The sequence below is a fragment of the Notothenia rossii genome, assembly GCF_949606895.1.
Source record: "Notothenia rossii genome assembly, chromosome: 2".
In the NCBI taxonomy this organism is placed as follows: Eukaryota; Metazoa; Chordata; class Actinopteri; order Perciformes; family Nototheniidae; genus Notothenia; species Notothenia rossii.
In genome coordinates, this window is record NC_136904.1 from 15,893,408 (window position 1) to 15,916,921 (window position 23,514).

Consider the following 23,514-nt stretch of genomic DNA (forward strand, 5'->3'; position numbering starts at 1 on the left):
CCAGCGCTTCTCTGCCCATTCACTTTGAATGGGGTGACGTCACTTTACCTCGCTTTTCGCCGAACTGCATTGTGGGGAAGCAAAGCGAAGATTTCCAGGATTTCCAGGATTTTTTTAAGCTGAGGTGGAAGCGTCAGTCAATCAAATCCCGTTTATGCAAATCTGACAGTACAAGCGCTAGCCAATCAAACCGCGTGCAAGCTGGGAGAGCCAGACCGCAGTTCATTTTCTATATTCCTGAAAATGGAGGAGAAATTAGTTATTGCTTTAGCAAATCACCCGGTTCTTTATGACCAGTCGCTAATAACTTACCGGGATACAAACTGGAGGAACCAGGCATGGAGGGAGGTGGCAGAGACAGTGGGTGAAACTGGTAGGTTTTCGCCTGTTTGGGGATTTTATATCCAGTTTACTTCGTTTAACATTGCTATTGCTTTGTATGTCGGGGGCGGGAGATTCATGTGATTGGTTGTTGGTCACGTTGCTCGCAAAAAATCCCCAAGCTTTCAGACACGCCCAGCTCCAAGACTTTCAAGATTTTTTTAAAGCTGCTGTGTGGACGGGCCGTCAGCCAATAACCAACCAAGGTAAACCCCCCCCCCCCCTCCCCTTTCCCCCTGAATCTCCTCCTAGAGCACCATTGTGTTCTTTTTAACCAAATATCTCTCAGAGGGGCGTCGGGAGTGGCTCCTTATCTAAAGTAACAGACAGAGAATCAGCACTTTTGAAATAGGGATGAAACAGAGGGGATTATGGGATGCTACAATGATCTTTTGGGTGTTTTGAGCCAAACACTTCAGAGACATGTTTTGTATATATCTGAGACCTATAATATATTGATGAAAAACAGTATAATAGGGGACCTTTTAAGAAATTAATGATCAGCTGATGCGTTTATAAGGGAGATATTGACATTGTCATGTGATGGCTAATATGGTAACATTAAAGATTGCAAAAGTGAACCAGAATTATTGTACTATTGTATCCATTATGTTTTAGAGCCACTAACAGACATCACAGGTTAATTTAGAATAACCTTTGCTGAACCTTGGCCCCCTCAGCGTCAATTTACGATAACAGTACAGGATAATGGTAAAGTAGAGAACAGTCATAAAATAAGCAAACCGATTTGATCATCTCAGTTACACAGCAATATCTACCTAAAGTTTGCTAGCATGAGCTCACATCAGACACCAAGAGTCACTGGTCTAATCAGAAGTAAAGCTGTAGCAGCTACATCTGTGTATGTACTTTGTTACACAAGGGTGTGATATTTTTAAAGAGGGAGAATATGTGTTCCTTTTTTAAAAGTGACAGTCTGCCTTTTTAAATGTCAAAGCTAGACAAAAGAGTTGAGTGTCAGCAGTTGGTATGGATATGTTTGTAATACAAAATGACAGAGAGGACTAAATGAGGTAATGTATCACAACTGTGGAACATTGGCATTAGAAGAGAGTGTGGGTGGACATTACCAATTACCTGTCTGTACTGTATTCCTGCCTATTGGCTGTTAGACATGTAAATCCATACCTTACTGATATACAGTATGTTTGATTGGCTAAAAATAGCAATGGCTATAAGCCGTGCAGAGATGTATCCTGTTTATATTTGTACATTTAGTGGATATAGGACTCACAGACCAGTCAATGACATGCATAGAAGTTTTAACCGAAAATGTTTTTCCTTATCATATCCAAAACATTTCTGCTGTAGTGACACCTACTTACACACAGCTTTTGAAGCTCCTCCTAAATCTGGTCCTTTACTACAGGAGAAGCTGATAACGCCTTTGACATTCACTCCTGGTTCACAGTCCAGGGCCTGTACACCTATTGTTAATCATTACAAACGTTAACAAAAAGTAATCTGGTTTTGTTCAAAATCCAGATGAGAATGATTGTTTTTTGTTGGTTTTTTACCATATTTTAATAGTAACATACAAATGTAATTGGCAGGATTAATAATGAGTTTGTCTATTCTCACTATCCATAATACCTGTTAAAGAAATGTTGTGTTCTTGGGTTCAGGCCTTTTACTGGTCTGTTCTCAAATACAGAACATGCAGAATATGTGCATATATGTATATGTACAGTATGTGCTCTCAGTTTTGCTGTCTTTTATCGACCAGCTCCTGCCAATGTTCAACGTATTTCACTTTTGGCTAGTGTACTTTTGAGGTTATGCCAATTAGAAACACAAGAAAGTAAGATTCAAAATAGAAAATATTCCATTGGACTTTTATATGGAGTCAGATAGTTGTTCTCTCATGTTTCAAAGCCCCACCATAGGGAGACCGGGTCGTCTCTATGTGAGAACATTAAAGCCACCAACCTAACAGATATCTGTCTAGCAGCCCTTATGGATCCTTATTTCCTAATCCTTGAAAGACTACGCGCTCACCCCATTCAGCACCCTCAGCTCCACCCAGTAATCTGCTGAAAGAGGTTGCCTCTGATTTTAGGCCAGCAGCAAATAAATGTTGCAATTGTTAATAAATTATAATGATTGTGATGATGCAATGAGCTTCATAACGGAAGCACTCTGCACCACTTTCTGCTAGCACGTCTTAATTATCTAGAATTGTTCAGCATAGTGTTGTCATGTGTCTAGAGGCTGTTAGTAAAACCAAAGCCACAGCTTCTTGTCCTACAACCGTTTGGAATCACTGCTGCCATTAGAAATCCCATGTTTCCAGGCTAATCGCTGTGTATTTATCATTTTAAACTATCATTTAAATTGTAAAATGTTAGGTTTGTTTGAGTCTTAGAAATCTTGGCGGATGATAAAATGTAAACATGCCAAATGTGTAGTTTCTTCAAATGATCATTACCATTACATTATTAATGGTAAGGATCATTTGAAGAAACCCTATAGCAAACCCTTTTCGTCTTAATTTGCGATTGCTGTTTCTATCAGTGATTCAAAGGTCAAGATCTGCTGATTTGTAAAGTGTTGGCTGGGTCTACAGCTCCACTGCATTATTCATATAGAAGTCCATCATGGTTAAAAACAGAGACTCTCATAGAGGGCTTTTAGATCGTTTTAAAGTCTCCACTGACTTTTTTAATATCAGACAGTTGTTTGTGGTAAAAACCCAGCTTTGTATTAGCATCCTTATCACTGACGTGTTTAAAATGTTTTGAAAAATCATCACACCACATGCTGGAAGATTGCGCTTGTGTTCCTGAGTGACGTATGACTACTGCATCTCTAAATCTTATACAAAAGACTCATATTTTGCTTTAGTCAAGGTTCTTTTTTCTTTTATCTACTCATGTAATGAAAGTGAGAGAAAGATTTGTTTCTCAGCTTTTACAGAAAACCTTTTTATCATTGTAGGTGAAACATTTTTTGAATTCATGATGGTCCTCTAGAGCAGTGGTTCCCAACCTGGGGGGCGCGCCCCCCTTGAGGGGGCGTCACAGATGGCAGGGGGGGTGCCAGGCCTCAGATTATTTGAGGCCAAATATCATATTTAGACTTTGAATACATATAATTGTAACGCAATACACGATTGTCACTAAAAGCCTTGTCTCTACATTACAATAAAATATAAAAAATAATTGATTAATTAGTTTTAATAAAAATTCAAGTTAGTAGCTATTAAAGGCATAAAAAGACAGAAATGTATAATTCTTTATTTAATAGAAATGTTTCTTCTGCCCGTAAAGTGTCCAAACCAGGCTTTTCTGGATAAGCACATTTTCAAAACATAGTCATTGTCCATGCCGGTTTCAGTTGAATTATTTGTCACAGTTTCTCTGATCAGATTGGTCTCCTCCATTTTGTAGATTAGTTACGACTTTTGAATCCACATAAACACATCGGCAAAATCCGGCTTACTTTGAGCATGTGTTTTAAACAGTTTAATCCCATTGTGAATTGTTTCCACTTGCGCCGTCCTTTAATTTCTTCATACAGCGGGAATCAAAATGAATTCATCCTGAGTCCAATAACCATCAAAGTCACTCCAATAGTGCTCCTTAGTTACGCTTTCATCCTCCTTTAACAAAACACTTCACATTCATCCAGTTTGTGACAGTGGTTGTAGCATTTTGAGACTTTTAAACTTTAATTACCGCTGTTGCGCTCCCCCCCCCCCCCCCCCCCCCCCCTTGTGTGTGGGCGGGGGGGGGGGCGCAACTTCCAACAGGAGTCATTTGGGGGGGCTCTTGGGGAAAAAAGGTTGGGACACCCTGCTGTAGAGATTACACTGCTCCAAAAAGTCAAGTTCTCTCTGTGTGGAAAGGCCTTAAAAACTTAGCAAATCAGAAAAAGTGTGTGGGTGCTCTATGAAAGCCAGATATGTTAATGTAATCAACAGAAATTCTAATTCAATGAATCCCACTGTGAAAGCTCTGATATCATGCAGAGTACATGTTGTGTGATGACAGAAATAGATGATTGCAAGGGCACAGGAAGTCAGTGAGTGGCAGGAGTTCTTACATAAAAATCCATAATGACGTCAGTAAATTGTCCTGACAAAAGCGAATGGAATATGCTAAATAACAAACATATTACAAAAAATGTAATAACTATAATTCCTAAATCTACGCTTTGAGTGCATGTCAATACATCTGATTCTAGTCAAAGTTAAAATTGTATGATAGAACATTTTAGTTGTAGACATGGATGCAAACTTCATGTTCTCAATTTTTTTTGTTTAATGCTTGTTTTTTCAACTTTCACACCACCTATTTGATATTTGTTAATATACAGAATGATGTCATAACTACAAGACACATTTTTATTTAGGAAACGTTGCACACATAGACCAACAACCTTTCAACATCAGATATGCAAATATATTGTAGACCCAGTAAAATCAAGCTCCACAAATAATTTGTATACCAACCTTATCTCTAAGAATTAGGAGCTACTCTGTGAACATCCTTTGAAAAGTCTCTGGTAATTTCCCCTGGTGGAAGTATAAATAATGTGGATTGGTGTTTAAATCGTTATCCCAAAATGTTCCTTCTAAATCCTGTATCCTGTATATTTATCAAAGTTAACTCCTAGTACAGCGAACAATTTAAATGGATAACATTTGAATCAACAACATGATTGAAAAATACAATACAATTTTTATTTTATTTTAAATTCATATTTCAGAAAATGTTTATTTTTAATGGTAGTTTGTGATGTCTAAAAGCTAAAGACGTCCAAGAAGAGACATTGACCTGTTTTGTCCTTCCTCCTCAGTGTCAGGCCCTCATCTGGCCAACGGCAAGATGCATCTACACAGCTCAGTAAAGCGGAAGCTGGCCGAGGATAAAGGCTACGTGTTCGACAAGCGGCTCAGGTATAACGTGCGACAGAACGAGAGCAACTGTCGATTCCGAGACATTGTGGTCAGGAAGGAGGAAGGCTTCACTCACATCCTGCTCTCCAGCCAAACTACAGACAACAACGCTCTGACACCAGAGGTAAGAACTGGGATGTTTATCTCCCCCTTGTTTTTGTTTTTCTATGTATCAAGAGCTACGTTCATTGATGTAACTTTTTGATCGTACCCCAGTTGCCATGGGCTAGGTCTGGGAATTCTAAATGAGAAAGGTTTCCTCATTAACTGCTGCAGAGAAGCCCTGGAGCTATGCTACACTCCCAAACGGCTCCAGGGGAGCTTTTTTAAAAGGCAACTTAGAAAACTGTGGTTTTATTTGACAGCTGCCAGGTAAAAATATGCTTAGCTGCATGAATCAGACTCAGGGCATTGCTAAACAAACAAAAATGTACGCTCAAAAAGGTTAGAAAATAGCTCCTGGCTACTGAAAAAGATTTTTGCTAAAAACTGCCTCCGAGCAAACAATATTTCTACAAGTAGAGTCTTAGGGGTACATACTGTGTAACCCAGTGTTATGCCATCTGTTGATTTTGCAGTAAAATATTAGTTGAACTACTTATATATTTATGCAGAAAGTTCGTAGAGGGAAGCATTATGTAATGCATCTTCCAGAGAACTGAAGACCCTTGGGGTGGCCAGATTTCCAATGTTTTTTACTACTTCCTACATAGAAATAACAGTTTGCAATGTTGACAATAACTTAACTGTTTTGTCCAATTAGTATCAGATCATTTGGTTTAAACAGGCAGTTTATTTTCTTGATGACTGAAAACAGATGTTCGTGCTTGATGAAATTAGTATTCTCTGCTGGCAATTAGGGTGCAAAAGCAACAACCTGTCCCTCCTGGCTTTTGGCATGTTTTATCACAGTCTCATCAGAAATGTGTCAATTACTCGCTAACTCTAAGTCAATCAGACATGTAGTTGTGGAACAAACTGTGCATTATGAATTCAGGAGTTTGGCTGTGATTTGGTGTAATCTGTCACGTGTGAGGGACAGGGGTGTAATGGTTCTATGTAAGCCTTTCAAATCAACATTGGTTCTAACACTATATCTATTTAAGAGTGTGTGTAGACCTTTTGAGTTCCAGTGTTACAATGTGATGCTTTATATGAGCCTTTTTCAATGAAGAGGTTGAAAAGTGACTGCTTTATAATGAATGTGTGCGACACTAAAATTTGGTCCGATGGTTCTCTGCTCTGATGCAGTGGCTTCATGCTTTGTGATGATCCACTTGTAGATTTGGCTGCCTGCAGGAGAGCAGCAGCCTGTGGCTGGCTCATTTCCACACTGCAATCAACAACAAGCTGCTCCCTCAACATTGTCCCTGGAAATATTCAGTAGCTTGCTTTTACAGAGCTTTCCCCAACATTTGGGATTTTTTATGTATTGACTATTCCTACATTTTATAACATACTGTATTTGTTAAATATATCATGTCAGACTCACCATGGTGTTATATCACTAGTTAGATTTTAATCTGTTAATATGTCAAATAGTTTCTGAAATGATCCATTAATACTTTTTAACGGTTTTGACATTTAGAAAAAAAGTTCAAGTAATGAGAACTGAGATTGTTATGTTTTTATGTTGCTTTTTACAGATTCCTTAAAGGTCCATTGCTTTAATAGTGAGTTGCAACAGATAATGGCATGTGTCACAATCATCCACCTCTCATATATCATAGATCTATGAAAAGATGATTGTCCTTCACTCAGATTGAATGATGTGTCTCAGACATTCCCCAGAGGGGGGTTCTGGCTTTGATATAGTATCTTGTGCACGACAGCCTGCAGTGCCCTGAAGTGGCCTAAACTGTGTGCACATGTGTGTGTACTTTCGTGTGTGACAGTAAGCCGTGGGCTTATCAAATAGCTCTGATAGCTCCTCTCTGTTGCCCACTCTTTGAAGCTACAGGAACAAGAGAGTCTGCAGATGTGCCTGCTGAATTGCTTTTGGAAATCTTCAAAAATATCCCGAACATTGTTATCCTAACACCCAAAGCTTTAGGTGAGAAAGTCCCCAGAGCTGTTACTGGAACTCTTTCTGTCACCTTTCATGCTCAACACAAGCTTTCTGCGTCTGTGCTATACTGCTATTCCAATGTTTTGATATTTATATCGGGCAGCACACTGACGTTGAGAATCTGACATTATCTTGGACATATCAGTGAAATATTAAGTATACCGCTTTTTCATAGTGAAACCATAATTGGAAACAACCTAGTCCATTTTCTTCTTTTTTTATGTAAATACTATATGCTCATTGTTGCACACCTGCCATAAATGCAGCAATGATTAAGAATGGGTATTCATTTAAGTCCCAGTTGGCCCTTTTCAAATCAGATATTTTTGAATTAGCACAGGTGTTACTTATTAGATTAACGTGTTTGAGTTAATAGTCCCAGTAAGCTGAGACAGTGAGCCAGCAATACCTGGACCCTGAATCTAAAGCAATGGAATAAAGTCAGCCATTGTGTTTGTCATTATTTACACCTGTTCTTTTCTTATTTGTTTGATTTGAAGGTATCTCCATGGTACTCTACTGCTCTAGTAAACTATGGTATGTTCCACAGGGAGCAGGGAATAACTGAACGAGGGAGTGGTTTTGGAATGTACCCCCTGAAAAAGTCCAGCTATTTCTGCTATAAAAGAACGCCCTACAGAAAAATGCAAAACAAATACTTTAACCCAAAATATTAAGAAACTTGTAAGAAATACTAGATTTTAAAATACATAGAAAATATGATTGATTGACTCATTTTCACCCCTGCATGACAATGTTATTTCTAAGGAACTGTAGCTTGTTGTTGCAAATGTCTTTATGTGTGGAAACCATTTGTTTGTCTATGAATGTCCTGGAGGCATCTGCTCACTGCCCACAAATGTCACTTTGAAGCTCCCTTCTTCCTCTCTGTTTCACAGACTGGAACCAGCATCTGCCGCTGCTTTACGTATCAGGATCTTTAGTTCACCTTGCTAGAATAACGTTATTCATACTTACACACATCATATCTAGTTAAAACTGGGGACAGATGAGGTGCTTGGTGAGACAGAGAATCAGATTCCCTTTGAGGTTGAATGGTTAATATGGGTCGAGGGTGATAATCTGATTCAAATGCAGCAATAGAGTGGGCCGATTGACTGCAGTCAGTGATGTGGTGGTGTGGGTTTCCAAACGACTTCTTATCAGGTCGGCTGTCTGACAATGGAGGCTCTCTCCCTCCTTCCTCACACGAGACAAAGGCCAAACACGTGTCTGTGATGCTGAACGATGCACCTCCGATATTACCTGGCACGTGAAGCCTGTTTCGGCACAGCATGATTTTACTGTTAGTTGATCAAATGAACACTGATCATTTGTTTTGTTTTTTTATTTATCAGATCTTTTTCTAGTATTTGGCTTTATCTGCACGACAACATGCCAACAACTTTTCTAAAGATTCAAATTGGTATACGTCTTGTCTAGCTAGCAAGTCAAAACCAACATCTGATTTTGATTAGTTTTATTTATTTTTCATACTAATGCTGATACTTTACCAAAAATATTTTCCAGTGAGGATATTACATTTTCTTAGCACTATGTCTAGCTTGTTCTGCTTAAAATCCCATTGTTCTGTATTTCATTGTTATGTAAAATGGTTTTACTAATGCAATTTTCATTGGAATGTGGCTTCTTTAAAAGTTTACTTCCATCTTTGTTTTATAAAATCAGAAGAAGATGGTTATAAAAAAAAAAAAATGGTGGTTAAAATACATTGTTACTTGCAAAATAATGGAATGAATGTTATTGATCTACATAATTAGAAACTAACAATTTACGTTATTATCCTTTTTTGTAAGAAATTAAACACTATATTGTAATAATTTCCATAAACTGTTAGTGTTGTAGGAATGGAAATAAGCATTCTTGCACACCCAGTGTTTCTCATTAACTCTTAGGCCTGTCTGCCAAAAGTGTTTCTGAGTCGATGTCAGCCCTTGGTCTCAGTATATTTCATCCTTTTTTTCCTCAACCTTTCTCAATGTATCAGATGAGTTAAGAATGTAATGCCAATTCCTCCTATCTCTTTTCAGATCATGAAGGAATTGTGTCGAGCTCTTGGTAATGCAGCTGCCGATGACAGTAAATTATTACTGCTCAGCTCCGTGGGGACCGTCTTCTGCAGCGGCCTGGAACCCTCGTACCTGATAGGCCGCCTGTCCACTGACCGCAGGAAAGAGAGCAGCCGCATCGCAGAGGCTGTCAGGTAAGAGTCAATATTTCTCCTATGGCACTGACTTTTTCTAACTCTTGACATAGTTCGTACTGATTGTTTTTTCTCCCCTTTAGGGAGTTTGTGTTGGCCTTCATCCACTTCAAGAAACCTATCGTGGCAGCAATAAATGGGCCTGCCCTGGGCTTAGGGGCCTCGATCCTGCCCCTGTGTGATGTGGTGTGGGCCAGTGAGAGAGCCTGGTTCCAAACTCCGTGTGCCGCCCTTCACCTCACTCCCTCTGGATGCTCCTCTTACACCTTTCCCCAGATCCTGGGTGTAGCTCTGGTGGGTGCCAGCACTATCAAGGCTTTATTGCAAATACCACTTCAGCTAATTTGTTTCTTCTTATAACCACCTAATTTCCCCTTTTTCCCAAAACATTTTGGAATGCATTATATATTGAAAATCATTGTATTTCCACCCTTGCTTTTCCTGATGGCAGGCCAACGAGATGCTGTTTTGTGGAAGAAAACTCACGGCACAAGAAGCATGCAGTCGAGGTCTGGTGTCGCAGGTCTTCTGGCCAACCACATTTAACCAAGAAGTGATGCTGCGTGTGAAGGAAATGGCATCGTGTAATGCAGTGGTAAGTCTTGATATAGACGACGCAGAGGGCAAAGCTTTTACTAGAATATAACCAAAACTTCCACTGTTTTTAAGGTTTTAGAAGAATCCAAATGCCTGGTGAGGAGCATTATCATGTCAGTCCTGGAGGAGGTGAATGAGAAGGAGTGTCAGATGCTGAAGCAGCTGTGGTGTTCAACCAAAGGACTAGAGGCACTCTTCAGTTATCTGCAAAACAAGACGTAAGAGAAATGAGAATCCACACCCAGAAAACAGATTGATGTGGATCAAAGGTTATCCATAGAGGGACATCCTTGATGAAAATGTGCAGTCTCAAACTAAAGGAAAAGTTGCATTAAGGGTCTTTGTTTCCATCCATCAGCAGAGGGGATTCTCTGGAGTTCTGTTTGCTCACATGTCTACCAACAACAACTTCCTGGTATTCTTCTATTGTGAATCTACTTCTGTTATATATTTATTGGACCCATAACTGTCCAGCTGTTTATTGTATAGAAATCAAAGAGCAAAGGGCCAAATGTGCTTTGCCTAAGTAAAGTCTGAAGGAGGTTCGTCAGGGAGGTACAGTGTTTCTGTACATATGTGTCTTTGAAATGATCAGGATGTATGAAATCAGTTAATGTCTGAGAGCACATAAATAGGTGATAATACATATGTTAAAATATATTTATTTCAATTGTGTAAAAAAGTTGCTTTCTGAATAGAAGGATTTTCTTTTTGTCACTTATTGTTTTGAATTGAAATCAAGGTTTTCATGGGGACACTGTTTCTCGATCCTTACGTGCACATTCCATCCTCTCTATTAAAGAGAAAAATAGCCGCGAATACTCATATATGCTCATACAATCAGTGGATCACATTCAGTGCTTGAATCTTCATTAAAACACTCTGGATAATTAAACATACTCTTTTTTTATTACACTATTCATTGTTTATACTGTAGAAGTCTAGTCTATTACACAGAAAACAGCCAGTAAATGTGTTATAATAATCTCATTACATTTGCTTCTGTCACATGAAACCAAGATAAGTGCTTATGTAGTCAGGAGACTATAAATATCCTCATTTCATCAACATCCATCTGTCCTGAGTTATTTTATTATTTTATTCTATTTATTCAATCGAAATTCCATTGAGGTTAGGATTTCTTTGAAGGGACACTTGAATTAAATGCAAATCAGAAAGATAAATGGAAATAGACAACGATGGAAGCTTTATGTGAAGGCTAGCACTAAGTATACAAACATGTCTACCCTTAATCAGATGGCATCTTGAGTTGAGTACTTAATTACTTTATGTGATTAAATACATCGCTGGCACGTGCCTCATGATAATCTACCAGGATTAGTGGTAGATTTGATCCCATTTAGTTTACGCTACATTTAGTAGCCGTGCTCAGTACTGTGTTGGCTGGTACGTATAACAAGGCTTCCAGTTAACAATGCAGATATTATCGTTTAAAATGTGTGATCATTATGTTGATATGAGCTGACAGTTTTTTTTGTTGCTTGGATGTTTAGAGCACACAAAAGAGATGATAAGTGTTTGGTTGTCATGGTAATCACATTGTGACTACACTAATTGTCAGTGATCAATATTGTGAAAATGCAACAGTCGTATAGTTGGAGTCTACTTTGTCCTTATCTGCATGTGAGGGGTAAAGATAAACTGATAAACTGATAAATTGATGTACATTATATGTAGGGATCTATTTTGTTTTACCATAAGAATGTAGGTTTGTGAAAATTGCTTTGTAAAAAAAAGACATTTGTCCATGCAGTATAGAATAATATATAATGTAGACTGCTTTGTGTGACTAATGGCATGTCATATACTGTACATATCATGTGTTGCCTGTCTGAATACCTTGTATGTCGGGGTATATTTTGTATAAATATTGTAAGTATTGTTAGAAATGGTGTAGTTTATTTTTCTATTTATTTCAAATAACTGTTTGGATGTGCAGTGCCATTTTGTTTCGTTTCACCAGAAGCCCCCTTTAATCATCCTTTCTAAATCATCCCATAAATAACTTTGATGAACAAAATGAGTTAAATCATGTATATTTCAAAACTAAAAGGTGTACATTGACATTATCAGATGATGTATTTAGTTTTCAAACAAAGGAATGTCAGATAATATAATGTATGATATTAGTATGAAAAGATAATCAAAACAAATATTTTATTTCAGATTGATCAATTTGAAGCATTTAATATATGCTCCACAAGGTTTGTCAAATGGTTTTTATTTGTCAGTTTTATGTCATTACAGGGAATAAAAAGTGGTTTAATGCAGTATTTTATGATTTTTAAGTCATTCAGTACTCAAACAAAAAACAACATGCTTTCACTTAAGATCTGAAAACAACACTTGTAGTTGAATAAAGTAACTTGGCTACAAACACACAGTTTGGCAGTTATTTGACCAAAGACTCCATTAGTGTTAGAAAACCAGTCACTTACTTATTTACTAATTGACTTCTTAGACATTGTGTTAGTCTGGTTTAAAATCACACTTATTTCTCATTTTGCTTGGCTGTGGAATCCCAAGACGATGAGAGGGATCTGTGTAATGTGGCTACTGAATGCAAATGACTCAGGTCCACTGAACGTAACTCACACTGTTCCTTTGAGACATGGCTGTTTATGTGGGCGGTGGTGGCAAAGTCCATAGGGACTTTGCTTGGCATCTGGAAGGTCACCAGTTCAACTCCAGGCAAGACCAAGTGCTACCAAGGTGTCCCTGAGCAAGGCACCGTTCCCTACAGTGCTCCCCGGGTGCCGTTCATAATGGCAGCCCACTGCTCCTAACACTAGGATGGGTCAAATGCAGAGAAACCATTTCATTACATAGTACCTGTACTGTGTAATGAAAATAAAAGTGCAAACATTTGCTTAATTACATTTGTGGAACTTTAGTTGTAAAATACATCTCTTTAATTGTTTTGAACTATATGTTTCTGTTTTAGACATTGGATCCAAATTCTCCCCTTAGCTTGTTTTTAAAGTGTGATTGATTACCAAACTTGAAGTAACTAAGTTATTACTAAAAATAACAACTCATATTTGCTCCATTATTTATTGCAAATCACTGTTTTGACAGGCTTCTGTGCTTCGGTCTTTTATAACCACAATATCATATATTGGCCCATGTATCTCTATTTTGACATGTTTTTTTCTTTCTCCAAACATTGTCTCAAAGCACACCTTGGGGTGCCTTACAATATAAATATCTGTCAAGGATGTATCCATGCGTCGTAAAGGGTGAGCTGATTCAAATAAAGAAACAGTGCTTTCACAATGTGTTGTTTGTTTTACATTTCTCAAACAACTATCTCTGCATTTGTTGATCGTTTCCCATTCATTTCAGTCAGCTAACCAAACCACCCAACGCTCACTGCCCCTTAACAAAACTCTGACTTGTCAGGATAAGATCAAATATCAAACCCCAATAACCAACCCCAGTATTCATTATCATAGTCACTAAAATAGTGACTTTGCAATCAATGTCTCTTTTACATTACATTTAGCTGACGCTTTTATCCAAAGCGACTTACAATAAGTGCATTCGAAGAAGATACAAACTTGAAGAAAACAGAATCATATAAGTACATCAGGTTTCATAGAGCCAAACATTTCAAGTGCTACTCAACTGGCTTTAGATAAGCCAGTCCTTTATTAGTATATAAGTGCTTTGTTAGTAATTCTATCGCTCGAAATGGTGTGTAGGCTTTCTGCTGTCCTGATGTCAATGGGGAACTCATTCCACCATTTTGGAGCCAGGATAGCAAACGGATGTGTTTTTGCAGATGGGAACTTGGGTCGCCCTCGCAGTGCGGGTGCAGCGAGCCGTTTGGCTGATGCAAAGCGGAGTGCACGTGCTGGGGTGTACGGTTTAACCATGTCCTGGATGTAGGAAGGGCCAGATCCATTCACTGCATGGTACGCAAGTACCATTGTCTTGAAGTGGATTCTAGCAGTCACTGGAAGCCAGTGAATTGAGCGGAGGAGCGGCGTGGTGTGGGAAAATGTTGGAAGGTTGAAGACCAGACGAGCCGCTGCATTCTGGATGAGCTGTAGAGGTCGGATGGCACATGCAGGTAGACCAGCCAGGAGGGAGTTGCAGTAGTCTAGGCGTGATATGACGAGAGCCTGGACCAAAAGTTGTGTCGCTTTCTGGGTCAGCTGGGGACGTATCCTCCTGATGTTGTAAAGTGTGTATCTGCAGCAGCGGGTTGTAGCAGCGATGTTTGCAGTGAAGGACAGTTTGTTATCTAGGGTCACACCCAGATTCCTTGCAGTCTGAGTCGGGGAAACAACAGAGTTGCCGATGTTGATTGTTAGGTCAAGAGTGGGACAATCTTTTCCCGGAAGGAAAAGCAGTTCAGTCTTGTCAAGGTTGAGTTTGAGGTGGTGAGCAGACATCCACTGAAAGATATCAGCTAGACAAGCAGAGATGCGTGCGACGACCTGGGTCTCTGAGCGGGGAAAGGATAGAATTAATTGGGTGTCGTCAGCGTAGCAGTGGTATGAAAAACCATACGGGCTAATGACTAATCCGAACGAGTTTGTGTACAAAGAGAAGAGGAGGGGACCAAGGACAGAGCCCTGAGGGACCCCTGTAGTTAATTGACAAGGGTCTGACTCGGACCCTCTCCAAGTTACCCTGTAGGTGCAGTCTTTGAGGTATGAGGTGAAGAGGAAAGTGCAGAGCCTGAAACTCCAAATTCTTGGAGAGTGCGAAGGATGTCTGTTACGTCCCGATTAGGGGAAGAGGAATGCAGCATACACCAGTATGGAATTGGTAAAGTTACAAGGATTTATTTATACAGTGTGGTGATTAACATTATTCACCCACGGATCTATGGGTTGGGGTATTGTTCTGCAAGGACATTTGAGTGAGCCGGACCTCCTGTTTCCGCCGGTCTTCGCTTCCCAGGCTTGAAGTGTTTACATGTGTTTGAAGATGCTTAATAAAAGTCTAGCTTGTACCTTCGATACCCCGCCTCCGACTCCCGTCTCTCGGCACTACATTGGTGACCCCAACATAAGTCTTGTTGAAGGATCCGAGACTGAACCAAGCATGGCAAGTAACGGCGTTTTTTAAACTGCACCGCACCACCGCATATCATCCCCAGGCTAACGGATTGTGTGAGCGGTTTCACCGGTCCATGAAGGCGTCACTGCGTGCCGGCTTGACCGACGGCAACTGGGTGGATAAGCTCCAGTGGGTTATGCTCGGCCTCAGGTGTGCCCCCAAAGAAGACCTGCAGTCCTCGTCGGCGGAGCTTGTCTATGGCCAGACGCTATGGGTCCCCGGGGAATTCATTCCCACCACCGCTGTGCCCTGGTCTGCGGCCGGGGAGCACTCTTACCTGCTGGAGACCGCCGGGACATTCGCACCCGTCCACACGTCGCAGCACAGCAACCCAGCTTTCCGGGTGTCCCCCGGATTATGGTCGGCGGATTTTGTTTTTATTCACCACGACGCCCACTGTGGTCCCCTGCGGCCCCCCTTACGCCTGTCCGTTCAGGGTCATACGTCACGGGGACAAGAGCCTGGTGATGGACATTGGTGGCAGGCCTGAGACTTTGTCCGTTGATCGGATTAAACCTGCTCACGTGGACGTTACCAGGCCTTTGGAGTTGGCTCTGCCCCCACGTCGGGGCCGCCTTACCATGGCCCACCCCCCGCCCCCTGTGGGGATGCCCTCGCCCTCGTTGGCGCCCCTGCCCTCGCCTGCAGCCCCGCCCCTGCCCTCGCCTGCGGCCCCGCCGTCCTCGGCCCCTGTGGTCCGTACGCGCCGGGGTCGGGTGGTGCTTCCTCCAAGGCACGAGGATTTTGACTATGCGTGAATACTGGGGGGGCTTGTGTGGTGATTTTCATTATTCACCCACGGATCTATGGGTTGGGGTATTGTTCTGCACAGACATTTGAGTGAGCCGGACTTCCTGTTTCCGCCGGTCTTCGCTTCCCGGGCATGAAGTGTTTCAATGTGTTTGCAGATGCTTAATAAAAGTCTAGCCTGTACCTTCGATACCCCGCCTCCGACTCCCGTCTCTCGGCACTAAAACAACAAGTTAAACAAAAAGGCAGGCAAACGGCCGGGCACAAACAAAAGAGGCCAAAAGGGCGCAGGTTAAACTAAAGAGCAAACAAAAGGAGGACTCTAATAAAATGAACCTGTTCAAAATAGAGATAAGGATTTACAACAAAACGAACACCAAAAAAAGACTGTAGACAAACAGCTATCTGTTTGCTTGCATTTTACATAACAGACTGTATGTGGTTTGTCTTGTGTGTCATGTTTTGCATTTTGTTTATGTATGTCTGTAAGTTGTTGCTATTGTCGGGACCCCCTTGAAAACGAGATGGTGCATCTCAAGGGGTTTATCCCAATGAATAAAAATGTCTACATCTGTGAGTACAACAACTCAACGTAGTACTAGGCTAAACACCATAAATCACAATAACAGTAACCACTACCACAAGAGGTACATAGTTAACAGTAAATAAGCAAGAAGCGTGAGGCATCTGTACACAGTACACACACAACAGAGCCTCCCGAATGATGACAGTCGACCGGCTTTATAGTCCTCCCCTGGAAGGTGTGCGCTGGTTGTGTGCTGGGATTGGAGCGCGTCGGGCCCGTCAGCTCCAATCACAGTCTTCGAGGCGGACCAGAGAATGGGCAGCCAATGACATCAGGGCCACTGCAACGTTCATTTAAATATCACACAGAACAGAGTAAATAGGACCGGGGAATCAGCGGCCGTGACAAGGTCCAAAAGGATGATGACAGAGGAGAGGGAGGCTGCTTTAGTCGTGTGTAGTTCCTCAGTGACAGCAAGGAGAGCAGTTTCTGTGGAGTGACCTGCCTTGAAACCAGACTGGTCCGGATCCAGCAGGTTGTTCTGATGGAGATAACAGGAGAGTTGTTTAAAGACAGCGCGTTCAAGTGTTTGACAGGAACGGGAGGAGAGAGACGGGCCTGTAGTTTATAACATCAGACGGATTGAGAGTGGGTTTCTTTAGGAGAGGGTTTACTCTTGCCTCCTTGAGACTGTTTGGAAAGTGACCAGAAGTTAGAGAAGTGTTGATGAAATGGGTTAGAAACGGTAGAATATCAGGAGCGATAGTCTGAAGGAGGTTTGAGGGGATAGGGTGGGCAGAGGTAATGAGGGTAAGAACCTCACTTGGAGAGAGAGGGGAGAAGGAGGTCAGTGTGTGGGTGAAAGGAGGGTCTGGTGACCCAGCGGTGAGTAAAGATGAGTCAGAAAAAGAAGAACGAATGTCATCAACCTTTTTTTCAAAGTGGTTAACAAAGTCGCTTGACAGAAGGGAGGAGGGGGGAGGGGCTTTGGGGGGGTCCAAGAGGGTGGAGAAATGGAAAATAGTTTTTTGGGATTGGAATAGGAAGATTGGATCTTATCTTGAAAGAAAGTGGGTTTTGCCTGAGAGACGGAAGCAGAGAAAGAGGAGAGGAGAGCCTGATAGGTTAGGAGGTCGTCATGGTGTTTGGATTTCCACCATTTCCGCTCAGCTGCCGGAAGGATGGTTCTATTAGCACACAGTGCATCATTTAGCCAGGGAGCAGGAGGGGACTGACGAGCCTGCCGAGATGTGAGAGGACAGAGAGAGTGGAGAGAGGATGAGAGAGTAGAGAGGAGAGTTTCTGCAGCCGAGTTTGGAGGCAGGAGTTGGAACGAGTCAGACGAAAAGAGGGCTGAGATCACCGGGCTGAGAGTACCTACGCAAAGGTAGAGGGGGCGAGGGAAAGGAGGTTCCGGCGGACAGGTGCAGAATTAGAAGAAATTAGTTTGTTATGTTTGGAAAGGGCTAGAGAGAATGAAATGAAGAAGTGATCGGAGGTGTGGAGCGGGTTTACAGAGAGGTTAGAAGTATGCAGTTCCTTGAGAATATGAGATCAACGACATTGCCAGCTTCATGAGTTGGTGGGGATGGAGACAGTGAGAAAGCAAAGGTGGTTAACAGTTAATAGTTTGTCTATCTTTCTTCCCTGTATGGAGGTTGAAGTCCCCGAGAAGTACAGCCGGAGGGCCAGCGTAACGATTTCAGGGATGTGTGAGAGGAGATTATCTAATTCCTCCAAGAAGTCCCCCAAGCGCCTGGTGGACGGTAGAGAACAACAATGGTTAATTGTATAGGATGGGTTACTGTGACGGCATGGAATTCAAAGGTGGAAGGAGTGAAGTTAGGTAGCTTGAAGAGGGAAAAGCTCCAGTTGGAAGAGAGCAGGAGACCAGTGCCACCTCCTCTGCCAGTGGGTCTGGGTGTGTGGGTGAAGGAATATGCTGTGGAGAGAGCTGCTGGGGTGGATGTGTTGGATGGAGTAATCCAGGTCTCAGTGAGAGCAAGGAAATCCAGAGACTGCAGGGAAGCTTAGCCAGAGATGAAGTCAGCCTTAGGTACAGCTGACTGGCAGTTCCACAGGCCACCTGTAACTAGATGTTGGATCGCAGTGGAGCATGTGGGATAGACGAGAGCAGGCCGGTTATATCGGTTAGGAGATGATAATTGCGAGAAGACACATGAACAGGAATGGAGAAAATACACATGATTATCGCATGAGGGGCTAAAAAATAAACAAAACACCAGCGATACTTAGCTCAATCAAAGTAGGATTTGCCTCCCTCGTGACTCCCGCAGGACTCTAATGTCTTCGTCAGTCTGACACTCCAGGAAAGAGCTGCTAAAATGGAACTTTGTCCTGATTGCTGAGTTGTCACAGCTGTGTGCCTACGCCCCTTTAATTAATTAACTCTCTACAGCTGATGGGCGACAGCCGTGCCTTCTAGTCTATTATAATGCACTATTTCAGACAAGTGTCCCACTGAGCCCTTAGTAACAAGCTGATCGGAAATTTCAAAAGCACAATTGTAGCTAGAATAACTACAGAACAATTATACAGAGTAGAATAAATGAAACAGAGAGGTCTCTTGACTCTCATACTGCAAAATGTAATAGAATATTATGACCATACAGTATAAAAGATTTGAGCTTTATTCTGATTGGTTTTCTGGGCACATATTTTAGTAGTGTTGTCTTTTACCTCATTACAGTTGCTGGAAAGAGAGTGAATTGTTATTTCTAGTGTTGATTAGAAATTAAGAGTTTTTTCTCATTGATGAACAGGCCTGATTCATCCATTTGTAGCGTACTCTGAAATAAAAATGAAAGCTTTGGGAACAATACCCTTAGATCAGGGGTGTCAAACTCAAGGCCCGCGCGCGGCCAAATGCGGCCCACGGCCTCATTTGATGTGACCTGCAAGAGCTTGCAAAGAATATAATATACAACAATTGGTGTAATTGTTGAATATTTTATTTCAATTATTTGCCCTAGACCTCTAATTTCAGATGTAATTATTTATGAATGTATTACCATAAATGATAATCCAATGCAGAGCCAATAATGTAATATAATACATTATCTTATATTTATTATATATTTATATGTATCTAGTCTTGAAGTTACAACCGGCCCTTTGAGTGCAACCATAATGCTAATGTGGCCCGCCATGAAATTGAGTTTGACACCCCTGCATTAGATGAAGACGACCCAAGCTAAAAGGTAAGGCAAGTTTAAATATAGCACCTTTTCAACACAAGGCTATTTAAAGGTCCACTTACTTGTGATTCTGAGAACTCAGCAGCATCTCATGGTATTCAGACAAATAAGACAGTTAAGGTGTATTTCAAGACATAAATGTGACTTTTCAATCACGTGAACACAAAGGTCAACCAACACGAGAACGAGGTCAAGAGCAAGAGAAAGATTGAGAAGACCACCATCCTTACACAAAGAGAGGGGTCATATGACCACCAGCTGACATGACACCTTTAGCAGCTCCAGTTGCTGAATGGAGAGCATGAGATGCAGTTAAAATCTCTAAAATATTTACTACCTGACTTTTGAGTTTAGATTTTCTTTACAACGTGGTCAGGGTTTTTACAGAGTTCACCAAGTCAACCGACTGCAAGATATTTCTATTTCAATATAACTCAATTTAATACCTGTTTTTTGTTCATACCTTTTTAAAAATTACTACACACATTTATATCAAAAATATTTTGCCAAAACAGACATCTTAGTATAAGATCTCCTAAGAGCAAATGGATTCAAAAACATTTAATCTATTTATTATTACTTGGTCAGGCAAAAAAAGATGGAAGCCTTCACCATCTTCTAATGCATCCTATGAAGTATCATGTAAACATTTAGTTCTTTTCAAGAGCTGCATACAAAGTTTCAATCAGTTATAGAAATTATGATTTACAATAATGACACAATATTGAAGCATGGATTAATATAAGGATAATATCAATTTATTTGAAAGCAGTTAAACTTGTAACAAATCAATATGATTCCCCATTCAAATAAACAATCAAACAAAAATGAATGTGTTCACTCTGCATGTTCATGGGTTGACATTAAGAGCCACTGCTCATCCGGGTTTGGGTCATCTTTTACTTGCATCTCTAATACCCTGAAACTGGTAGAAGAATAGTCCTGAGGTGTCTTTCTAACTTCAACAGTTTGATGGAAGGCTTCTGCCTAACAGCAATCTTTCATCCAAAGTTCTCGATGATGTTACTAAAATGTTCTGGTAACGCTATAAATCCCAGTCTGTCCGGGTGATAACAAGTCAAACGTGTTGTAAGTAAACTTTGCATCTTAACCATATCATTATTGGTATATGCACATCATATTTTAAATAACCTTTCCTTTAAAATAATATCAAAATGATGTATAGCACATGACACTTAGACCTCAATGCTTAATTACTTATATAATCCACACTCCTTTGAATTTTCAAAGAGACAGAAGTTGTCACCTTCCTGAAACCATAGGGAAGGCCTGTTACACAGTGTCATGCTTCATTCAGTGTCTCATTATCTCACTCCTTCAAACTGGTAGTGGCAGTGTTAAAGTTGCATTGAAATGTCCTTCAGAGATCCTCTATTATCCCTGCTTTCAGCCTCTTTTTCATGTCTTTGGCATGCTGCTTGCTGAGTTCCCGCTTATCCAGTCTCTGTTGAATGGTAAACAAACAAAGAAAACAATTAATGAACAAAGCTCAATAATCAGATTTCTTGATGTTGGTTATTCACAAGGTGCTTAAAAATAACTGACGGACCTCTTTCTTCAGGCAATGACGCATGGCACGGTCCATATCGTTACACTTGCCAAAGAACTTTGTGACATTGTGCTTGAGGGTAGAAAAAAACAAGATTTATATTGTTATGTTTTCTGTGTAAATGAAGAAAAAACATTGTTTAGGAGCATGACATACCTCTGTGTGGCACTGCCTCAGAAGAGTGATGAGTTCGTTACACTCTTCATTGTGCAGGTGAGGTGAAAGGTCAGGATGCATGCTGAGTTAAGGTCTTACTGTGTCACTTTGGCAATACTGAAATCCACAAAACAAGAGGAGCACTGAGTTGACACTTACGATGGGATTTTACTGAAATCACTGTCATACACGTCATTTGGTGGAGGCACGTTTACCATTAAAACACACTTTATGCTGTACTCTCATAGAATAGGAATATGCTTAACATTCTCAGGATTGAACCAATGGTTATTTTCATTAATAACTTTGTATTTGGTATTTAATTGTATTGATTGTGACTACTGTATAACATTTGTGAAATCAGAATTTGAGGAAATCTCCAAATTGTCTGATTTGCCTTGCGAACAAACCAAAAGCCAAACATAGCCAATTTCAAATACAAAATGATATAAAAGCATCTGGAACTTTTGATTTAAAAATTGGATCAAACAATGAATCGATTTTAACACGGACTTATAGTTTCTGTGCCACTTTCCACCATGTCATCTCAACATTGTTATACTCAGGTAAAGGACATGTTTTTCTAAAGTATACTAATGCCTCTCCTTCCTGAGCTGTCATTGTGATGCTGTTTTTTCCAGTGGACACTTAGCTGCAGACATACACAGAGAGAAGGAGAATATAAAACAATGCCACTACCTGCATTCACCCTGAACCTATTGAATCATGATAACAATTCAGCCTTCACTAGAGATACACTAGGTATTTTTAGTGTCTTTCACACATTATACTACATCATGTCTACTGGTTTATTTTTAAGCTATTTGATAACACAGTGCACTGCCGGCTGCATGTAAAGGTAATACACTTACCAGTGGGGAGAGTGTATCATCTGAGAAGTCCCAGAAAACGCTGGTGAATTATCACGTTAGCTCAGTGCTAGGCCTCTGCTAACGTTAACCGTATGTAACACAGCATCAACCCAATCAACCACTGAAGACATACGTATGGCTTTGGTCTTCCGTAGAATAGAAACACAGATTACTACAATATAAGATAACTACACTAGTCTTGAAACTGTCTAACATTAATTTAACCTACACCAACAGCAAGAACTTGAAGGACGTCTGTCTGCAACAACACTTTTGGTTTTCGTAACTGTTTGGCCGGGCGATAGTAAATTGACAATGCTATACAGCGAATCAGCGTCAGTCTTTTTTCTCAACGCACCAATGACATGCGTTCTTCTCATAAAAGGCGGGACATTTGCTGACGGAAGTTCAGAGAAGAAACAAGATATGTCCCTGCAACGTACTTCCGCTTTTACTTATGGATTCAACTACCAAAAAAATCTCTGTGGTTACAAAACTAAATACAGTGTTTCCTGTCTTATTTTATTTGTATTTAAAGGCCATGTAATGGTTTATGTAATGACACAAATGTTTGCTTTATTTGCATGTTTCCAACTAACAATATTGTTGTAAGTTTAACAAAAAATATGTTAAGAGAGATTTATTATTGATATGTATTATTGACAATATTGTTAGTGTACCCCTGCAATTGTCAAATAAAAAGGATACATTCCCATGTACAAATTATTTTCTATTTGTGTTTGAAATATAAAAATGTACTAAATTTTTGGAATTTATATTTACTTGTTAATTTATATTCAGATTGTTAAAGAATCCTTTATTTCCATCTAAACTTCTTAAACTGAACATTTTTAAATTATCAAATATTTACAAGAAAATCAAAGATTTCAGAAAGTAAATTAAAATAGATTTGTGTATCACAACTTCTATAAATGATCTCTCAATCCCTACGGCTTACTATGACAACTTTAAAGCAACCTGACTACAAGTTCAGGAACTGCTTTTTAAAATCAGAATAAACTCGTTGTTCTAACCCCACCAAGACCAGGTACGTGTAAGTGTAAAATATGAAATCAATATGTAAACATTGGTCAGTATTAGCATTGCTATGTCATGGCTGGGGAAACGTGCAGAGCC

At 40.3% G+C, this 23,514-nt stretch overlaps 2 protein-coding genes across 2 annotated transcripts in view; one reads left to right on the forward strand and one right to left on the reverse strand.

Moving 5' to 3' along the window:
- Nucleotides 1-13,490, forward strand: part of LOC307028349 (chromodomain Y-like protein 2) — a 31,882-nt gene extending 18,392 nt beyond the window's left edge. The window contains exons 3-7 of the mRNA XM_079663299.1: nucleotides 5,203-5,426; nucleotides 9,422-9,594; nucleotides 9,678-9,888; nucleotides 10,046-10,189; nucleotides 10,264-13,490. Of these exons, the coding sequence (XP_079519425.1) occupies nucleotides 5,203-5,426; nucleotides 9,422-9,594; nucleotides 9,678-9,888; nucleotides 10,046-10,189; nucleotides 10,264-10,413 (902 nt within the window). The 3' untranslated portion in view covers nucleotides 10,414-13,490. The remainder of the gene's footprint in view (nucleotides 1-5,202; nucleotides 5,427-9,421; nucleotides 9,595-9,677; nucleotides 9,889-10,045; nucleotides 10,190-10,263) is intronic.
- Nucleotides 13,491-20,515: 7,025 nt separating this feature from the next.
- cmc2 (C-x(9)-C motif containing 2) lies at nucleotides 20,516-22,684 on the reverse strand. The gene is made up of 4 exons (XM_079666760.1): nucleotides 22,378-22,684; nucleotides 21,506-21,622; nucleotides 21,350-21,421; nucleotides 20,516-21,244 (listed from the first exon to the last, which is right to left on the reverse strand). The coding sequence occupies exons 2-4, from the start codon at nucleotides 21,584-21,586 to the stop codon at nucleotides 21,161-21,163; spliced, it is 237 nt and encodes a 78-aa protein (XP_079522886.1). The 5' UTR covers nucleotides 21,587-21,622; nucleotides 22,378-22,684; the 3' UTR covers nucleotides 20,516-21,160.
- Nucleotides 22,685-23,514: the final 830 nt, after the last annotated feature.

Excerpts from the sequence above, each read along its gene's own strand:
- cmc2 (XM_079666760.1), bottom strand. The coding sequence starts at position 21,586 with ATGCATCCTGACCTTTCACCTCACCTGCACAATGAAGAGTGTAACGAA. Across the intron at positions 21,422-21,505 it reads TGAGGCAGTGCCACACAGAG|CACAATGTCACAAAGTTCTT; the intron begins GTATGTCATGCT and ends TCTACCCTCAAG. Across the intron at positions 21,245-21,349 it reads GTCATTGCCTGAAGAAAGAG|AGACTGGATAAGCGGGAACT; the intron begins GTCCGTCAGTTA and ends ACCATTCAACAG.